We start from the raw sequence: 19,951 nt of genomic DNA on the forward strand, positions 1-19,951 counted from the left end.
GCTGCTGGGCGCGGAGCTACAAACGCGTAAAGGCAGCAGGAACAACCAGGGGGGAAGCGGAAGAGATATCACAATAAAAGCATGTAAAGTTGTTGTTTTAACAACAATGTTGCTAGATATAAATCATCTGCATGAGGCGTTGATTACCTCCAACAGAGAGGTTATGTTTTGACTCGTAGCTGTTCATTGGTTGGTTGCGTGGTTGGTTTGTGACCAAGATTACACAAAACCTACTGGACGTATCTCCACGAAACTTGGATGGAGAACTGGTCTCAGCCCAGAATAGACTCATGTAACTTTTGGTGAGGATAGGATAAACAAACAGATCCAGGAATTTTTTTCTCACTTCCTTTATATAACATTGTGAGATAAGGCGTTTTTTCAAAATTTCTGCCAATTTCTCAGGGAATTATACATTCTCATGATGAAAACTGTCAGGCGTGTTTAGGTGGTTGGTATCTATGAGTGAGTACAAAAGGGGACTGTTGGGCCTAGATGGAAGTAGGCACTCTACTGAGTGCCAGTCTCATTTCCAACTTTGGGTGGCTGTGGCTCAGGAGGTAGAGCGGTCATTCACTAATCAGTTGGTTGGTAGTTCAATTCCTGGTCATTCCTTGTAAAGTGATTTAAGTGGTTGCAAAGATTAGTTAAACGCTGTATAAATGCTGTATAATATGTCAATTTAGAGGTTTTATTTTGAAATGGCTTTCTCCCGGAAGTCGTGCGTCATTCTGGCTGGCTTGACGGTTAATTTGGAGGCTCAGCTGGTGATTCAAACGCCTACAACCTGTCTAGTGCGATAGGGAATAACTGAGCCAAGGGCCGACCTGAGCCAACCCAAATTTCGCCCTCGTGTTTACTACTACTACACTTTTATTTTGCTTTTTGCTCATCAGTGGGTAAATAATGCCACTGCACACCTAATATGCAGCTGAAATGCTGACAGACTGAAGTGCTACAACAACTGCGCCTCACAAAACAGTTTGGGAAATGGTTGATGAAACATTTTTAAGATGCTCATTATATGTTGTCCATTCTTTTTGAGGCTGAACTGAGGAACATCTCCTGATTATCTCTGAATATTTCCTGTGTTTTTGGCCAGACATGCTGGAGACAGAGAGTCAGGGCTAAGAGAGAGAGAGAGAGAGAGAGAGAGAGAGAGAGAGAGAGAGAGAGTATCAGATAGTATCAGATAAAAAGCACTGCTTTCCACTCAGGCCTTATTTAATTTGCAAAAATCAATATGAGGCAAGTTCAGTGGTTCGAAAAGGATTTTAGATTAATGCCACCCAGCCTCGGAAATCTGAAATGCAAACCAAATTATTCACATCGCAGTTTGGAGTTTTGCTCCTCTTGTTTTAAATTCAGAATTTTATTCTTTTAGCTTTTGTTTCATCACTTCTTTTTTTAAATCCCCTCAATTAGATACAGCTTTCTGAACTGCCCTACAGTGTAAAGCCGCTGCTGCCCGGCTGCATGGAGCTGATTTATTCAATTTTCACTCACCCACAAGATGAGATGAAAAGCAATTAATGTCTCACTGAGACTAGTTATGGACTTGGAATTCATTCATAGATGTTCCACTGCATCCGTCAAAACGACTGCACCAAAAACAGCAGAAGACGTTGCTGATGCGGGGTCTCTCTGCTGCCTCACCTCTCAGTCTTAATTTTTCTAATTCATCTCATGTTCTAAAAATAGACTGCGGCCGCCGCCCTTAAAGCCATGTATTGTAAATTGAAAGTGGCAGTTTTGCACCTTCCTAAGCTTGTGACACCACTTTGCTGTTATTGATTCACTCATGATATTGGGATTATCTAACAAGATTCATAGCTCCTGGATCAGAGAATGAGACACTTCCTGGATGTCCTTGACTCATCAGGGTGGGGCGTGTTTGAGTGCATACATTTTACTCAGCACATCCCATAAGTGATACTATGCCATTAAGCCAAAGAGTGCCTCCCCTCAGACGAATCAATTCCTTATTCCCACCTTCCAGAGTTGCACCACTGTACACAACAGGCTCCGCCCATGGCTCAGAGGCACGCCACGCAATCTGAAAGAGGTGGGGGCGTCAGGGGTGAAGGCCGGAGCTCTGAATAGCTTATATAGAGCTTTATACACACTAAAGGAATCTAAATTTGGCCGCCTCCAAGGTGGTGCTTGCCACTTGGTTGACCCGCTCTGGCACACATCCGTTTATTATAAAACCCCCATCCAGGAGCCAATGACTGAAAGTGGCACTCTTCCCTCTCTAACAGTCTATTAGAAAAATTGCATCCTGCTCCCCAGCAGAAAGGATATCAGTTTTCACCTCTGCCTGGTAACACTGTAAGGTGTTAGCGTATTTTAAATATTTGTAATTTCTTTGTTCATGTACTCCACAGGCAATCATTTTATTATTGCTTCTAATTCAGGATGTTTTCCATGTTTTTTTTCCATTCATTACATTAATTAAATGGTGTAGGTTTGCTGCATTAGTAATTAAGGCACTTTTGAGGCTCCATTTCACGGCACTAATGGCTTTTACATGCAGAATTCAATATACAAACTCTCAGCATGACGAGATGCTGCGATGACGAAGAGGCTTTGACACAGCTGGCATTTGCACCGATAGCTTTGAGTGCCGGTTTTGTGAAGAGCCCTTTATTTGCTCAGAGTAATGGAAGGAAATCACCTTTTAATGCTTCATACTGGAGGTCATGGATTTCCAATGGTTGTAGTGAGCTTGTGTTTATGTCCTTGTAAAGTCCAAACCAGTGTGAGGATTTCTGCTTCACAAGGACTCGCAACACTGTGATTCTCCCTTTAAGATGATTTACTTTTTACATTTAGAGAAAGCACAATGTTTCAAGCCCTTCCTCCTCTTTCCCACAGAGGTAGACTATTATAATTTGGTGAGATTTATCAGAACATTTCTGGAAGAGGATAGAAATTTTCTACTCTAGACTCAAAACAAACAAACAAACAAACTGTATGACAAAAAAGAAAATAACATAATATACATATTTAGACTCTTCATGATTATACAAAATATCCTTTGCTGACTAGTATTTATCCAACCAATGTTAAAAGAGTTAACTGAGGGAGCCCGCACAACACAATTGCACACTTTTTAAACTTTGTTTATGTTTGCAGGCTCCTTCTAACCGTATTTCCCTCTGAGGACATATTGTTTATTTAGTTATGGAAATACTGTATATCAGAGTTTATAATAATACCTTATTGATATTGTAAATGTTACCTTTCTGAGTTCGAATGTCCTTTTCAAAACTACATAGTGCACCTCTGGGCTACTTTGGGCCTGAAATAATACAAATCTCTATCATTCTACTTTGTCTTGGGGAAGATGAAATCTTTCATAAACTAGTGTCCCTTTGGGGTAACAAATTAACATATGAGCCAAGTGAAAGCTTTAAGGTGGAGGAAAATACTGTAAATAAACTCCCTCCATGCATTCATTTTCATTTTCTTATTATTTGCAACGGGCTTGTTATCACAGAGAGGGAAAACTGAGGGATTTGTAAACACACCAACACTAGAAATAGCCTGTCAATCTCACTTAAAAAGCCTCAAAGACTGCCTCGAAAACAACTTCTGTCTTCACATTTTTCAGTCTGTAGCAGGGCCTTCAGCCAGTGATTAGAACAGTATGTTCATTTTTATTCGCCTAAAAAAAAAAAAAAAAATCAGAATCACTTCCAGGAGATACAGAATGGCTGTTTCTGTTTTGGCATCCTTCAATATCAAACTGAGACATAAACTAATCTTCTCTTCCCTCTCCTTTCTTTTCCAGTGGCGGTCCAGACCAACCTGGTCCCTCCAAAAAAGGCCCAGTCTGGCGCGGCCAAGTCCAGTCTGGTCCAGGCCAGTGTGGCCACCATGCAGAACCCCATGGGCTGTGATCCGAAGGCCAGCGGTCACTGTCCACTGCCGCGCCTGTCCATTTCCTCCCGCTCTGCCAGCGTGGTGGCCAGCATGGACGCCAGCTGCGACGGCATGGCTGCGGCGCTCCACTCAGTGATGAAGTGGAAGACGGTTCTGGCGGTGTTCGTCGTGGTCCTCATCTACCTGATTTGCGGAGGTCTGGCATTCCACGCACTGGAGCAGCCGTTTGAGAGCAACCAGAAGACCAGCATCACTCTGGAGAAGGCTTCGTTCCTGGAGAGACACCCCTGTGTTACTCCTGATGAGCTGGAGGCTCTCATCAAGGTGAGATTTTGGAGTTTTGGACACAGTGAGACATGAAGTTATTTCCCTGTTTCCCCCTTTCAGCTGCTCAAACAGTCGTGGAATAACTTTGCTTCGGTTGAATCTATTCATCACCAATGGATTAGTTTGTAAGAGGAGAGGAAGATAAGCACAATTCACTGAAAATGATCTGATAATAATACTGAGTGTCATTCAGTTTGATGGGAAGATAAAAGGGAGGAAGTCAGAGGACTGACCTTTAGAGCAGCAATTTTTATAGATGGTGATTGCTATCAGGGCTAATTACAGGTTCTCGGGTTAATTAATTCTCCTTTCATTAGCTTGTCACATGATGGTGAAAAGCTTGGATGTTACGTCCTTTCATGTCCAGACTGTCCTTCAGCTGATTAACCCTTTAATTCCAGTGTCCACGAAGTGTCCAGTGTCCACCAGCAGTCAAAATTGTGTCTCTTTAGTGGACTTATTCAGAGCACTTTTCTGGATGGACATTTTGGGCTTTATGGAGGTCATTTTTCCCTCATGAATTTGGATTTATGATGTCAGCATCATAATTACAGGTTGTATTGTTTACTGGGAGTGAGACACCTCAGTCAGTTCCGTCATACCTAATCCGTCACCACTATGCAGCCACTCTACTATTATAAAACACCCTGAGATTGATATTACTGTACTCTTCTATTTAGGTGCACTAGATAAGTATGCAAGTGGGTGGGTTGGTGGGATTCATCCATTTGCTAAATAAAAAGCACCGAGTTGAGATTTTTCAGGTTTTATGGGTTACATTGAACCCAGTCAGAACGTTTTTGCGTTAAGTGTGTTATTGCACTAATTATGCCAATTTACAGACATTTTTAGTAGCAATTTAAGTAGGTTTCTTCCTGCTGTGTTGATGAGTCAATGAATCGATTACATAATGACTAAAGCGCCATCAGAGGGTGCACCCCCTACCTTCTGCCCCCTGGTTGTTGACACTTGACGGGAAAATGTCACAAGCAGGCTTAGAGGCAGGTCCATCCTTCAGCAGGAAGCACAATTATATCACTGCAGAGATGCCCATAATTCTCAGTGACGCTTCACATATGTTGGCAAACACACTGTATTGCAGGCGTATGTTACATAACAGTTCATTAAATCAATCATAGAGAAAAGGGCAAATAGCTGTCTTTGTACTGAGAGGTTTATCCTTATAGAAAAAGGTCAGTCAGTGTAACCTTTATGCTACATGCACAGTTACTTAGAGTGGAGATTTATAAGCTTTATATTGATTTTGTGGTGTGTTGAATTCATATGGGAACAAATGGAAATAGCAGTAAACAAGTAACCTAGTTATGTTTTAGTACAATAGCAATATAGGTTGCTTGGGAAAATGGATTCATAACTAGTTTCTATCTGAATACCCTCGATAATAAATGTGTAAGTGCAGTATGAAATTCCAGAGTGGGGCTGTAACAACACCCACACATTTTAAATAAGGAAACTAGCTCACGGCCATAACAGCACTGTGGTTTTTTAGTGTAAGACACATTTGAAGCCAAGTTTATCCGTCAGCACCGTGTTATATATCTTCGACTTTAAGAATAAATTCAGTAAAACGTAGAGGTTTGAAAGAAGATTTGAGGAACTGATTGACCCTCTGATATTTATTCATCTACATGACACTCCATCAGAGTCTTTCTGACCATAAAACTAAAAATGGCATCTTTAGAAATGAATCATTTTTGTAGCAGATCTCGCACATATGAACCCGACAGCCTTTAAAATGTGAAACAGAGGCATGCTGTTTCTGCAGTGTTCCACATTTTACCAACATGGCTTGTGAAACCTTAACTCTCAGGTAATACCGGTGTGAACTGAACCAGATAACAAGCAGATTGTGAAAGAAGAAATCCCATCACATCACGACTTAACTGTGCATTTCATAACGTCTTTTTACAGCTCAGGGTACTGTATAGCGATGCTTCCGCGCTGCTCCCCCGATATGACATCCAGAATTATGGGTCAAGACTTTGGGTCACTACATCAAGCTGACATGTATAACTGGGAGCGGGATTGGAAAATGATTTGAGGTGTGTCAGCGTGCAGTCTTGTGAAGTGGAAGGTTTGATTTGTGAGGGAGTGCGTTGACAGGAAAGAAAGTGCGACTACAGTAAGATCAGTCAAATGCTCCTTTGCAGAAGTTGTTTGGAAAGTATGGAGAAAGATATTCTGAGGCATTACGGGATATTTTCTTTGGAGAGGGAGGGTTTGTAACACAAGGACCAAATGTCAAATCCCTTTAATGAACATGAAATACAGTAGATGCATTGCAAATGGCAAAATCCAATCATGGCATGTCATAAACATGTCTGGAGAGCAAAAATAACCTTTTTGGAATAATGTGCTCTCCATGTTTTTTCTTCTCTGAGAATAATACACACGCACATTATAGCTCCAGTGGCTTCCTCTGATTCTCCTAAGCATGAAATAACCCCAAAGAGAAAGCCAAACACATGGCATTTGGTGTGCTCTACTTTCCGCTAGAATGGCTCCATTTGATGTTAGCTTCTTCAACACTGCTCCAGTGAATATTGGACTGCCTATCTGTCTCCCCACCCACCTCTATTCTTTTACTTCCCCTCAGAGGAGCATCAATTCTTCTTCTTTTTCTTCTTCCCTCGCAGTGCTCAACCGTTCAGCCACAAAAGTGCTATCATGAGTTTGAAGAAAAAAAAGAAAATCAATGGCAGTATTTCCTAAGGAGAAGTGTGGAAATAAAAACCTTTAGTATGGTGTGCCTGGGGTCCGGAGGGAATCAATTATTCATTGCACAGGCCAGTAGTCACAGACCTCCTGCTGCAGAGCAGCGCTAGATGCAGCAGCCGAATCACAGACAAGGCTGTCTCCTGGACAAATGATCAGATTCAGATACATGACATAATGTGTGACAGTGTGGCTCACCAGCAACTGAAGGATAATGACTTTTTTGGCCATAAGAAATTTCCCAGATCTCTTTCACAGTATTGCATCTGACAAACTGAATGTATTAAAAGAATAATACATTTAGACATTTTCGGTTTTCTGAAGATAGTTAGATGACAGGTTAAACACAAGTCTATACAGTAAGTGTAAAGCAGTCAGTTAGCCTAGCTTAGCAATGATGGAAAACATAGAGGGCCATGTATCCTCAACACTTTGTGAACATGCAAAACAGAGGGATTATTGGGATTGAGCTTTAGAGGTGCTGATTAGCAAACTTTGCTACCTGTTTTCAGTCTTTAAGCTAATTTTCAAGCTTCATATGTCCTGTACAGACGTGAGTGTGGTGTCAATCTCTCTGCACGAAAGGGAATAAGTGTATTTGTACTTCCGGCCTAAGCACTGCAAAAATAACAAATATAATGCAATGTGTGAAGCTCACGCTGACAAATAGCACAATTTTTTTTCCCCCCCGACTGTCTAAAAAGAAAAGGCCTTCAGGACACGCTGCCTCACAAGTACTCCAACAAAGAGTCTGCCTGCCCATCTAACGGGTTCTGTTATCGGTTTGTTCATGCTATGACAAGCCTGTCACACAGACAAAGATCCTCTGTGGCGACACAGCAGTGGTGACTCACTGTTTGGCGGAGGAGCTGAAAGAAAAATGGCAACCTTGGGAAGTGTCTACAGGGAAGACGATGTATAAGACAGGTCTACTCCACAGCATGTGTTGACTGAATGTGTGTGAACGAGCGTCCGCACTCGTCTGTTGAACTCCTCAGGTCCGCTTCAGTATCTGTGCTTTCCACCTACCCACTGTGCGCCCACAAAGGCAGACCTAATTGGCTTCCCCAGCGGCATTGTGACGACTCACACTGTGGCACAACGTGAAGCCGCGCTGGTATTGACACCAGTCAAGCCTCATTTATTGATGAGTCACTTACCTACAAATAAACTTTAACAAGCACTGAGCTACCTGCAGTTAAAGTACGTCAGGACACACAACTGACCGACACTGTCATCGGGCTTTCAAAGCATGAATTACATGATTTTCGGTTTCTTTGAGAATTATTATGTATGTCCCAGTGACTAATGATGAGTCACCTCCTCAGGTGTCTGCACCACATGGACCAATTAATGGAGATGCTATAAATATTACCAAAAATGAACAGTTGTTAAAGATGCAGTATAATGCGGTCCAATTCAGCACCACTGCAAACTACACCCTCAATCGTTAACGTATAAAGTTGAAGACCAAGACCAGATGATCCCCTCCAAGTGGTATTATTGTTGGAAAACCAGCTGCATTTTCATCAGCACAGCAACTACACTGCAACAAATGTCCCTGTTAGATTACAGTGCGAAAGTGGCAGCTACAGTTTCCAGCATGAAACTGTTATCCTACAGTTTAACACTGTAAAATCTATTTTAAGTACTGTATAATGTGGGTTTGCCTAACATGGCAGAGGGAAGGGACGCACCACTCTTTTGTGCTCTCTGGTGGAGGGCCTTTTACATCACGATGCTACAGGGCACCAACGTTAACGCTGATGGTGTCATTATTCTACAGCCATAGCAATTTACTTCATAATGATAGGATAAAGCAAAAGACATGTCTACTGCCAGTTTAAAATGAATACCTCTCTGACAGAGTCAATCAAAACTGAACATTGTCATCGCTGTAATCAAGAATTTATGAGCTGTTGTATTGGATTGCCTTAGATTTTACAGGTGTACCTAATAAAGTGGCCATGGAGTGTGATATATAATATTATGACACTGTGATACTTCTGTACTTGTTCTTAAGGCTTTGAATGCAGGAATATTCGTAATGGAGTATTGTTCCACTGTACTGTACTGTACTGTACTCCACTTTATTTGAAAAACAGTGGTCACATCTGTAAGATAGTAATAGAGTTATAAAGAAAATGCATCTTAAATGTCAAAACCAAGCCAAAAAACGGGCAGTGCTCAGGGCTCACTTCACAAACAGTCCAGATAAGCCTTATCTGCAACGGACTCCAGTCTTCCTGATTGGCAGCCATTTGTGCAGCTTTAATGCTTCAAGGTGGTCAGGGTAAAGCTTTGGCTGTTAGTGATAGTGAAAGTGCTGCAGAGGAGAGTGCTTGGCACCGGCTCACAGCGAGGCTGGGTGAAGGAGAGCGTGAAGCACCATGCTGGCTGGATCACGGCCGTCACCTGCTGTGGGGTGGGAAGACACGCTGAGAGGATGAAGATCTGCAGCGACTGAGTGAGCTCGCTCCCTAATGACCCCGCAGTGTGGAAAATGAAAACACACATTAGCGAAAAAAAGGAGCCCGTCATGATTGTGAACGTCTGCGAGAACCTCTGTGTGCTGCTTCAAAATGGAGGCGAGCCTGTGAGGAACAAAAACATGATTTGTCATCCTAATTAAAAGTCTGCAACACAAATCAAAGTCCCCATCTTCGCGCCTCAAAAGTGCACGTGGAGAAGGAGGATTTTCCCCATCTCGAGTGCAGTGTGAACTTGGCTGTGAAACAGGCGAGAGACAAAAATAGATCTCCTCATGAAGTATTCAGATACATTGTGAGGCTATTTATAGCTCTCCCTTGACTCCAGAATTAGGTTATTTGGGGTTTATTTTATAATTACCGCTTTGATTTCTGCCCCCGTGAAGTAGCTGTGTCTGCTAAAACCTATGAAATAGCATTACTGTAATTGGCTAATTTTAGATACAAAAATCGGTCTCATTAGGGGGGCTGCACTGATGGAGCTGAGGTAATCACATGCCAGATTATGAGTAGGCATGTGCAGGGATGTGTACAGATGTGGTCCTCCACTCTGTCTGCTTTGAATGTATGTCACGAGAGTTGATACATATTTCATTAGATGGATGTGCATCTCACCAACAGCTTGCGTGGATAGATAGGGGGTTGCTCTGAATGATGAAGCTGAATGTTATATCCCACCAATGATGTCTGTAAATCTATTTATCTGTCTAAACATCTTCTTAACAAAATTGGTGTTAATGTGAGCCCAGAGGCAAAAATCTAAATATACATGTCCACTGCGACAACAAAATTAATGGCTTTCTCGTAAAAAAATGCCCATAAACAGGGAGGTTTAGGTAGCACGCGAGTAGATTCATGTCTCTTGGCGACATAATGGAGCACAGAGGGAGATCAATGAGAATAATGATGCAGAGCATTGTGGCTTCTAAATGTTTTTCCCAACACTACACAAGCATGGGGATAAAGAAAAAGCTGGGGGACTGAAGACAAACGCTGACACAAAAGAAAAGAGAAATAAAAGTCTATCTGCTGCGAGCAGAAGTCTGTGTAGATTCAGTCAGTGTGAACTGTAACAACATGCAAATTGGATTGCACACTCCATGTGAGGAGCCAGACACTGAATAATAATTTGAATAGATCTGCAAGATGTCGGTGCATGCATATACCTGCGACCACAATATTGACATTATAATGGTTGTTTTTTCATGCGCATAATAAAACAAGGTGCGTGTGTTTCAGAGAATACAAATGGTGTTCGATTAAAGGACAGTTTTTCTGAAATACAGACAGAAGACCATGCTTGAGGAGATTGATTCCCGACACGAGGGTAGAGATCCCCACAGAAGGCTGCGAGCAGATTGTTAGGGGTCGCAAGAAAACACGTCTGCTACAAAACGTTATTCGTTTTTTTTCCTGCTTTCCTCAATTTTTTGCAGTTTTTGTTGTCAATTGCTGGATAATTTTTCATATTTAGAACTCGAATAAAGCGAAGAAAATTACACTTTGGTTGAACTGGTTGCAGCAGGCAGACATATGCCTCTAGTCATGGGTTTGCTGGTAGACACCTCTGGGTGTCGAGGGCTGGCTCCTATATGGCTGAATACCTCGAAACATAAATGTATGCAGATTGTAAAAATGATGAAATAATCAAATTAAGGGGAGACACTACAGGTGGATAGGGGGAAATTTTTACCTAATAGTAACCCAGTCGCCAGATTAAATGTTGGCAATGCATGTTTCTGCAAAACCACTGATGTGTTGAAACTTTACATTTCTTAGTGTTGCAACTTTAAGTTTCTTTAGGTCAAATTCTCAGTTTTATTTTGTGTAAACACTGTGCTTATGGTCTGGCTAGGTTTTGGCACAAAAACAACTTTGTTAGAGTTTAGAAAAGAGCACGTTTTGGCTTAAAAGACTGGTTTGCTCGCCACAAATATGATTTTTTGACTTCCTGTCGAAAAAATGCTTTTTTTTGTCACGACAAACGTGCTGTCACACATAAAAATGTTGAAACACCGTCTTAAACTGTGGTCACTGGCTTGGCAGCCTTGTTGCCTGTTACATATTAGATATCACCATGAAACATCCCCAGTTGATTACGTACACTAATTTACACCAAATTACTTTTTGCATTACAAGCAAATTATGCCATTTAATTAAATATGCACTAATTTTCATACATTTCCACAAGAGAAATCTAAACTAAGATAAACACATCTTTCCACCAGGCTAAAGGAAACATGCAAAATAGCCTGAAATCTCAAAATTGACAAGCACATGAAACAAATGATGTTTTCAACCGGTGTGTCTGGCCTCAATGTTCAACTGAATGCACATTTTGTTAGGTAATTGAAGGTAATTGGAATCATTAATTTCGACAGCAGCATTTTGTTACGCAGTCATGATACGATTCCATTATGAGATACAGTAACACGGACAGAATTAATTGTAACTCAATCCTCCATCCAAATTCCCCTCCCCCATTTTCAGGAGTGCCCCAGCTCTCCTTCTTCTCCTCTCTCATCCTCTTTTCTCTACCATGAGGTAGCGTGACCTTCAAGGTCGATCTGGAGATAGCCACACTCAATCCATCCCCAGTTACCTCATGAGTCTTATGCAATCAGCGGCAGGGGTCACACACGAACACACATAACAGACACCTGTACACATAAACATTGGCAGGAGTCGGGTTAACGTGCTCGCTCTCCTCCAGCCTTCGGGACACGTGTGTTTGTTGTGTTGCAGTCAGCCGAGATGGCACGCAATCCTGACCTTGAACTCCTCTGTTTATGAGAATTATGATGATGATTATAATTCATACACTTTGCTCTTTCCAGCATGCCATAGATGCTGTGAGTGCAGGAGTGAGTCCTCTTGGAGACACAGCCAACAATTCCAGTTACTGGGACGTGGGCAGTGCCTTCTTCTTCGCTGGAACTGTCATCACAACCATAGGTAACGTTTTAAATAATCCACTCTAATAATTTATTTAGAATTTATATATTTATAAATACATGCTGGATGATAACAAATCTCTAAAGAAAAGTTTAACATTTGGTTCTAGGACGTGCCTCCAGCCTGTTTAGTCAGTGTAGGTTTAAGCTAACAGCAAACCACATGAGAAATTATCCCGACAAAGTCATTTGTATAACATTATATAAACATGAAAAGTCTTCCTAGATGCGACAGCTTTTATGGGGAATCATCTCAGAAATATGAATAATAACTACTTGAAGAAGAAAAACAAATTCAGCCTAGATGTTTAATCAGTTATCAGTCATTGAAATTCAAGCCCACTCCCGCCTCCAGGAATTTTCTAGCAAGAAGTTAAGAATAAAAATTGTGATTGATTCTATAAAACTGTTCTTTTGACTATAAAAATAATGACATAATATTACTGTTTCATCTCTATATTTGCAAGTTTGGGGCTCCATATAAGCCCTCCCAAGCTGGCAAGTCTGCTTATGCATAGAGAGAAAATGCAATATTGTCTTCAGAGAAAAATTAGTATTCCTGTCTACATTCGAAATGCTCCACAAAACAACAAAATGAGCTTATAAATGCAAGAATAACGAGCAATAACACAAGTACTTTAGATGGGATTTGTTCTTTCGGTCTGTCTAAGGTGTTTTCTCATTACAAATCCCTGCATAAAGCTGTAAATCCTTCCCTCTTATTGTTGCCCTAAGGTGAGTTTTACAAATCCCTTTGCTCTCATGAGCTGGTGCCAAATGATGCACATACCAACCTGTGAAGATCAACATTATCGAGGATGCTCACAAAACAGACACTGCTGACATAGGCCGTGGGGTTATACTTTATGTCAAAGTCTCTCTACTTGCTCTTTCTCCCTTTAAAGGCTTTTATGCTTTTACAAGATAAATATTTTAGCGAGATTCAAAATTATTTTTATATGAAAGCAAAAAGCCTGGAAGCTTTGATTAAATTAGACCAATTTCAATAGATACAGTCCTGTTTAGGAGCTGTAATTCCACCACCAGTGCTGATGCACGGGACTTTCTGTTCTCCCTCCATTAGCCGGATGTTCCTTCATTTAAGCGAGTGGAAAAATACAATGTCCCTGACCTGTTGTAATGTAGATTTAATTAAGCATGGCAGTTGCTAATATGCGGCTGAGCAGAGGCTTTCATTGGCTTTATTTACTTCACTGCAATATAGTTATGAAATATCAAAAAGTACAAGGAGTACCACCTCCAGCTTCAAATTATCTCACGGTTACAAAACATATTCATTCTCTAGACATGCTGACATAAGTTTAAATTAAATTCAATGCAGTATTCGTGACAAAACTGTGCTCGATGTGTGAAAATCAGAAAATCACAGCCGAAAAAGGAAAGTAGAAGCAAAAATGCTGGTGAAGGAGGCATGGTTTGTTAATATTCTCGTCACAGTAAAATACACTGTATGCTTTGTCCCCTGCTGAGCTGTCCTCTTCTTTGTAGCTCTCTCAATGTAGGGCCGTAATTAACGCAATTATCCCGAAGAGAAACCTAATTGTTGTCGCTCTAGGAGCTTATTTACAAAGGACCTAAGTTCCTACAGGAACTAAGAGGCATTGCGTAAGCGCTTCAATACATCATGTTGCATAAACATGTCTTAGACGTCTTCTGCTTACTCTTAAGTAAGACCTCCCCTGCCTTCTCCTCACCACGTCGTCTCAACCTCTTCCTCAATTTCCCCCCATAACGTCATGTCTCCTCACTCATTTACCCTCTTGTTATCCTTGTGTTTTCCTCGTTTTGACAGGTTATGGAAACATAGCTCCAAGCACAGAATGCGGAAAAATCTTTTGCATCCTTTATGCCATATTTGGCATCCCTCTCTTTGGCTTCTTGTTGGCGGGGATTGGAGACCAGCTGGGCACCATCTTTGTGAAAAGCATCTTGAGAGTTGAGAGGATATTCAGGGTGAGTTGCAAGTCACAATGAATTTGTTTTTTCTATGTTTTTGTGCTTTGTAGTTCTTAGTGATAATCTGTGTGACAAACAGTGTAAAAAGCCTCAATATTCAAGGTATTCTTCAAAAATGTCAGCTACCATTCCTGGAAATGTATGTAAAATGATCCTGAAACGTCTATTCCAGTCCGGCCGAAGTAAATTTGGAGCTGTTGTTGAACAATTTGGAGTACAGGTGTGGTTTTGGACTCTTTTGAAAGCTTATAAAAAGATTTTTTTCCAAGATGTCAGAAGCTCTGGTGTTAATCTAGAAGTTTTCAGACACTGAATTATTTATTTTAATGAAAAAACAAGCAGATGACCTGTAACTGCCTCTTTTAGCTTACGATGGGTCTACATCAAATATAATTACATGGTCCAAGTTCAAATTTGTTAACAATACCCCTCAGATCGCTCGTTGGCTGTTGTAGGCTCTAGGGCAGGCACATACGCTCCTATCTAAGTTAGCTTGTTTGTTTGTTTGTTGATTGAACCTTGCTGTTAAATGTGGTTTTATCTCAAAATGGTTTACAGTATTAGAACCATGAGAATCAAAGCTTTCCGATGTATGACATGACTATACACTTATACTGAGGTGTTAGCCTGTTTGCTTAGCTTTGTTTGTTTGGCGAACTGAGCAGCTGAGCTTTAACAACAAGCTAATTTGAGTTCTTTTTATCCATATTTACCACTTTCAATGGCATATTTAAACATGCAAGATTTTTTTTACTGACAATCACGTATCTCACTATCACCTTTACGTGATCTTTTGTAATTGCTTGTATTCCTTCTAATGGCATTGCCTGTTTGTTTTTTTTTCTTAGCAAAAACACAAACAGATCAGCCAGACCAAGATCAGAGTTACGTCCACCATCCTGTTCATTCTGGCGGGCTGTATCGTTTTTGTCACCATCCCTGCTGTCATCTTTAAACACATCGAGGGCTGGACCACACTGGAGGCCATCTACTTTGTTGTGATCACTCTCACCACAGTGGGAATAGGAGACTATGTGGCAGGTAGGATGGCGGTTGGTTGGTCATGATGTAGATTAACCATTTGGTCAAACTATCATGATGTATTTTTTGATCACGCTGGTATTTTTCCTTCCTCCTCCAGGTGGAAACAGTAGGATCAACTATATGAACTGGTACAAGCCACTGGTGTGGTTCTGGATCTTGGTGGGTTTGGCGTACTTTGCAGCTGTCCTCAGCATGATCGGAGACTGGCTTCGGGTACTGTCTAAAAAGACCAAAGAGGAGGTGGGGCTCATTCAATTACACCCCTCAGTATTACATTAGAGAGGTAGAAAATAAAAGGTCACTCAGCTGCTGCTTCCTCTGTGTCTTCTGCCTGTGCTCTTATTTTGCCAAATAATTGGTGCTCAAACCTTTTCAAAAGGTTTACGCAACAGGCTGTTATTGTGTGAGGTGTTCAAGATGTGAGGCTCCAGACAGAAGACACAATGTATAAGTAGTACATGGCTTAGCAGTTTTAGCACAAATAGATTTTCTTTATGTAATTTCAGATTTTTTATTTTAAAGTCACTGAAAAGTTTGTTTAAAATCTTAAGTATCTCTCTATAGCATGAGATATTCATGACTAAATGGGCAACAATAAAAAAACAAATCCTGATCCTTTCTTTTCTGCACTGTTGTCACAGGTTGGGGAGTTCAAAGCTCATGCGGCTGAATGGAAAGCAAACGTACGGGCAGAGTTCCGTGAAACGCGGCGGCGCCTGAGTGTCGAGATCCATGACAAGCTCCAGAGGGCCGCCACCATCCGCAGCATGGAGCGCCGTCAGCTTGGCCTGGAGCAGCGGGCTCACTCCCTCGACATGCTGTCTCCGGAGAAGCGCGCCTTGTTTGCCAGCCTGGATGCTGGCCGCTTCAAGACTTCCTCCCAGGAGAGCATCGACACCAAGCTCAACAACCTGAGGCTGAAGGGGGCCTGCGAGCCGTACGACCATCAGGGGAGTGAGCAAGCGCCACAGACAGCGTCTTCCTCGGAGGAGAATCTCTTCAACCTGCGCTTCGGATCTCTCACCAAGCTGGCCAGGCGCAACAAGAACCGCGAGCTGCGGAGGAACATTCCTGAGTATGCCCGACGGGCGAGTGTAGGCATAAACAATGGCAGCGTCATGCTGGGTGAGGAGAGGACGGAGGAAGAAGAAGACGGGGAGCCAGATGAGGAGAAAAAAGAGGGAAACATCAGTCTGACAAACCTGTCGCAGTATGCAAAGGAGCGCAGCAAGTTGAATGGCTTCATGCCAGTAGAGGCCAAAGATGAAGAGAACACCTAGATACTGTGTGGACAGAAACAGAGTGACAGATACAGACAGAGACACAGAACAAGAGTGCATGAGATGTCAAGAAACGTGCCTTTCTGTTTCCTATGCTTCGATTGGAACTGCTCCCAGGAAATTATCGTGCCATAGCCATGGGAAGAAAATGTGTTGCCAAAAATGAATGAATAGAAGAGACAGAAGAGGCTGTAGTTAAATACCTCATATCGGGTGTTGCTGTAGAACGGGCTACTTAAGAACTCTAATGTCTACAGGAGCTGTCTCCACAGCTTCGTTGTCTTTCAGCCCCGAAGACATGGGCAACGGTTATCTGCTAATGTAGAATCTTATTTTTTAACAATGTGGGCAGGACTTCCCGAGAGCGAGCTTCATGTCATCCATCTTCAGAAACATTAATCGATCTCCGCTTTGTCATCTCATACTGTGGGAGCTATTTTTAGCCCAGCGGCCTGCGTTGAAAGGACTTCCACGCTTAATGAGCAGAGGGCGGGAGGTTGTGTTGCGGCCGGATCAATAGACAGTATGAGCATTTACCTAGCTGACATGTACAATTATCCTTACATGGTATGTGACTTTGAAAATGTAGCCCTAAGGCATCAACTACTGCATACTAAGAGCTCATGAAAAACAAACTATTCACCTTGATAGTGCATGGTTATTAAAACACAACCATAGCATATGACTGACATAAACTAGCTTGCTAAAGCCTGGAATAAAAACTGTAATTTTTTGTCAATAAAATGAAATGTACTGCTTTCATTAGTATTTGGTGGATAAAAAAAAAAAACATGTACTTCAATAGAAATCGGTACCGTTGTTGAGCTGGAGTTCACCCGACAGACGCACACTTAATCACCTTTGGCCATAAGATTGTCAGCAATGTTTGAAAAACACCTTTTTTTTGTAAATGACATTCACTTTGTCACAAATGTCTTGAAATCGCTTAAATGACTTTTTAATTAATGAATGTGATGCTGTTGATTTTGTACTCACCAAGCATGTTTGAATCTGTGTTTACTCCTTTTGATATCAGCCAAGCACTTGAGTTGTATTTTCCATTCAGCTGTAAATTATGAACTAAATATGTTTCTTTTTTATATATTTCTTTTCTGAATGTGTGTTTTCCTGTAGTTCCTAGAGGTTCACTGACACATGAACATTTTTACTTTTACAAACAGGCACTGGCAACCCAATCTGTATTTAGCAGAATTACAATATGTATCACTAAGCGTGCATTGTGTGCATGTCTAAAGCTGAATTACACACACTGGTTGTCCTTGTAACCTGTTTACCTGACATGAATATCATTAACCTTTCCATGACCATGACCTGTGAGCGACCGTTTGTTGTGTACAGCTTATTTTATGAACAGATCACATTAAATGTAGTGAGTGCCTTTTTCCAGATAATAAACACGACAAAATAAATTTAAAAGGTGGTGATTGCTATTTTCCAAACAGCATTAGCATATTATTTCAATATACACCAGTGGCGTCACAGGGTGAACTGGAAGGGCGTTGATTTTCCAAGGGCATCGCTGCGAAATTATATTCCAGAATTACAGCCATCATATAGTAGGAAAAGCACAGATGTTACACTAATGTTAATAACATTCCTTCAATTTAAGTGGTCAGTAAATCACGACAATGTGCTAAATGGGATTCAGCCATCATTAATTTTACTACTCGCGCATGTGCTTTTCTCACGGTGGCTAAACGTCTTTCCTGAAAAAGGCCAACTGCAGGCCAACTGCTTTCATCACAAAGGTTTTGCAAAGAACTTTCGTTAGAAGTACTGTTCATAGGCTTTGAACACACATTTATACAGTCTTTAGAAAAACATGCAAGCATGTTATTGTTAGAGATATAGACATTATATTACATTACATTGACATTGGCTAAACACAAAATCTCCCTTGTTAAACATGTACATCATTTCAAATGGAGATTTCTATTAGATGAGGTTACTTCTGGACGACCGAATAGCTTGTACATCCGGCGCCTGGGTGAGAGGAAATAACTTTTCATACCACCCGGTTGCGGTAGTCCGTATTTGCCATTCAAAAAGGGAAACAGGAAGACTGAGCACAACAGATATACAAACCGTTATGATAAAGCAGCAATTGCAAACCATTGTCATGGCACTCAGCCACTTGTATTGGAGAATATGTCTGATAAAAAGTGGGTGAAAAGTGGGTGAAACCATGGATACTACAGTGACAGGCTCAAGGGGTTTTCCCTTTCTTTTCCGTTTCTCTCCTTGTGCATGGATTCGCTTTGCTGAACGGCCAGTTCAACATGCTCAATCGGCCGAAAAAGCAGCCGACAAGGACGGACTAGTGCCAATGGCGAGGGACACACTGCAAAAACTGGGGCTAGGGATGCTCACCGACGGCCTATTGGACAACGGCCGACCGTCAGGGCACTAACACAAATACCAATAGAATAGAAAACGGTTACATTTATGTATAGCATAATTACATTTTTTATTTTTTCTCCTAAAACAATGTTGAAAAATGTGAAAATATTCTTTGCCATTATATGCAGTTTAATTTCATTCTTCAAAAATCTCTACAGGCTAACAAAAACATGCTAAATACTACTTTATACTCTGCTAGCACTAATGAACTTTTTACTAATCTTAGAATTCTGCCCTGAAATAAAATCAAGGGGACAAACACAAGTCATGCGGACACACTACAAATACTCTCAATTTACTGAATTTATTCAAACACAGTATGTCACCAAAGCAGAGCTTCTCTGCACACTTTAATTTATTTTTACCCGTTTTCACTCCACAAATGTTTAGCCCAACCAATCTTTTTAAATTTACATCATCGCTGTAAATTTGTCTTGATGCAGCTTTTGGGTAATTAAATGACAGAACTCATTATGATGTAAGTGACTCCCAGCGTGTTGCAGGACGCTGGAGGTCTGCTATCTGTGCATGTCCATAGCTCGGAGCCACAGTCACGTGTGTCAAAGTGTGTGCGGCACCCAGGAAAAAGAGCCGGCTGACGGCGCCACAAAAGGAATTAATCAGGGAGACAGGTCAGTAAAGGCAGAGCCATAAATTTCATGTAATAGAAAGGGTGTGTGTGTGTGTGTGTGTGTGTGTGTGTGTGTGTGTGTTTGTGGATGTTTTTCCTTCAAGGTGGAAGCGACCTCAACCTCCCTCCCCTCTTTCTCTTTTGTCCGTCTCTCACTATCTGTACGTCCCTTTATCTCTGTCCCTCCCACACACAATGAATCAG

General features: G+C 41.4%; 1 protein-coding gene across 1 annotated transcript; it reads left to right on the plus strand.

Annotated features, from left to right (window-relative positions):
* The first annotated feature begins 3,802 nt into the window (after window positions 1-3,802).
* kcnk10b (potassium channel, subfamily K, member 10b) lies at window positions 3,803-18,115 on the plus strand. The gene is made up of 6 exons (XM_073484259.1): window positions 3,803-4,212; window positions 12,278-12,395; window positions 14,208-14,368; window positions 15,220-15,412; window positions 15,513-15,655; window positions 16,057-18,115. Exons 1-6 carry the CDS (start codon window positions 3,883-3,885, stop codon window positions 16,693-16,695), a joined length of 1,584 nt encoding a protein of 527 aa, XP_073340360.1. The 5' UTR covers window positions 3,803-3,882; the 3' UTR covers window positions 16,696-18,115.
* Window positions 18,116-19,951: the final 1,836 nt, after the last annotated feature.

The sequence above is a fragment of the Pagrus major genome, chromosome 16, assembly GCF_040436345.1.
Source record: "Pagrus major chromosome 16, Pma_NU_1.0".
NCBI classification, from domain to species: Eukaryota; Metazoa; Chordata; class Actinopteri; order Spariformes; family Sparidae; genus Pagrus; species Pagrus major.

Bases quoted from the DNA above. Each gene is read 5' to 3' on its own strand.
- kcnk10b (XM_073484259.1), top strand. From the start codon at position 3,883: ATGCAGAACCCCATGGGCTGTGATCCGAAGGCCAGCGGTCACTGTCCA. The intron at 12,396-14,207 runs GTAACGTTTTAA...TCGTTTTGACAG, and splicing joins AACTGTCATCACAACCATAG to GTTATGGAAACATAGCTCCA. The intron at 14,369-15,219 runs GTGAGTTGCAAG...TTTTTTTCTTAG, and splicing joins GAGTTGAGAGGATATTCAGG to CAAAAACACAAACAGATCAG.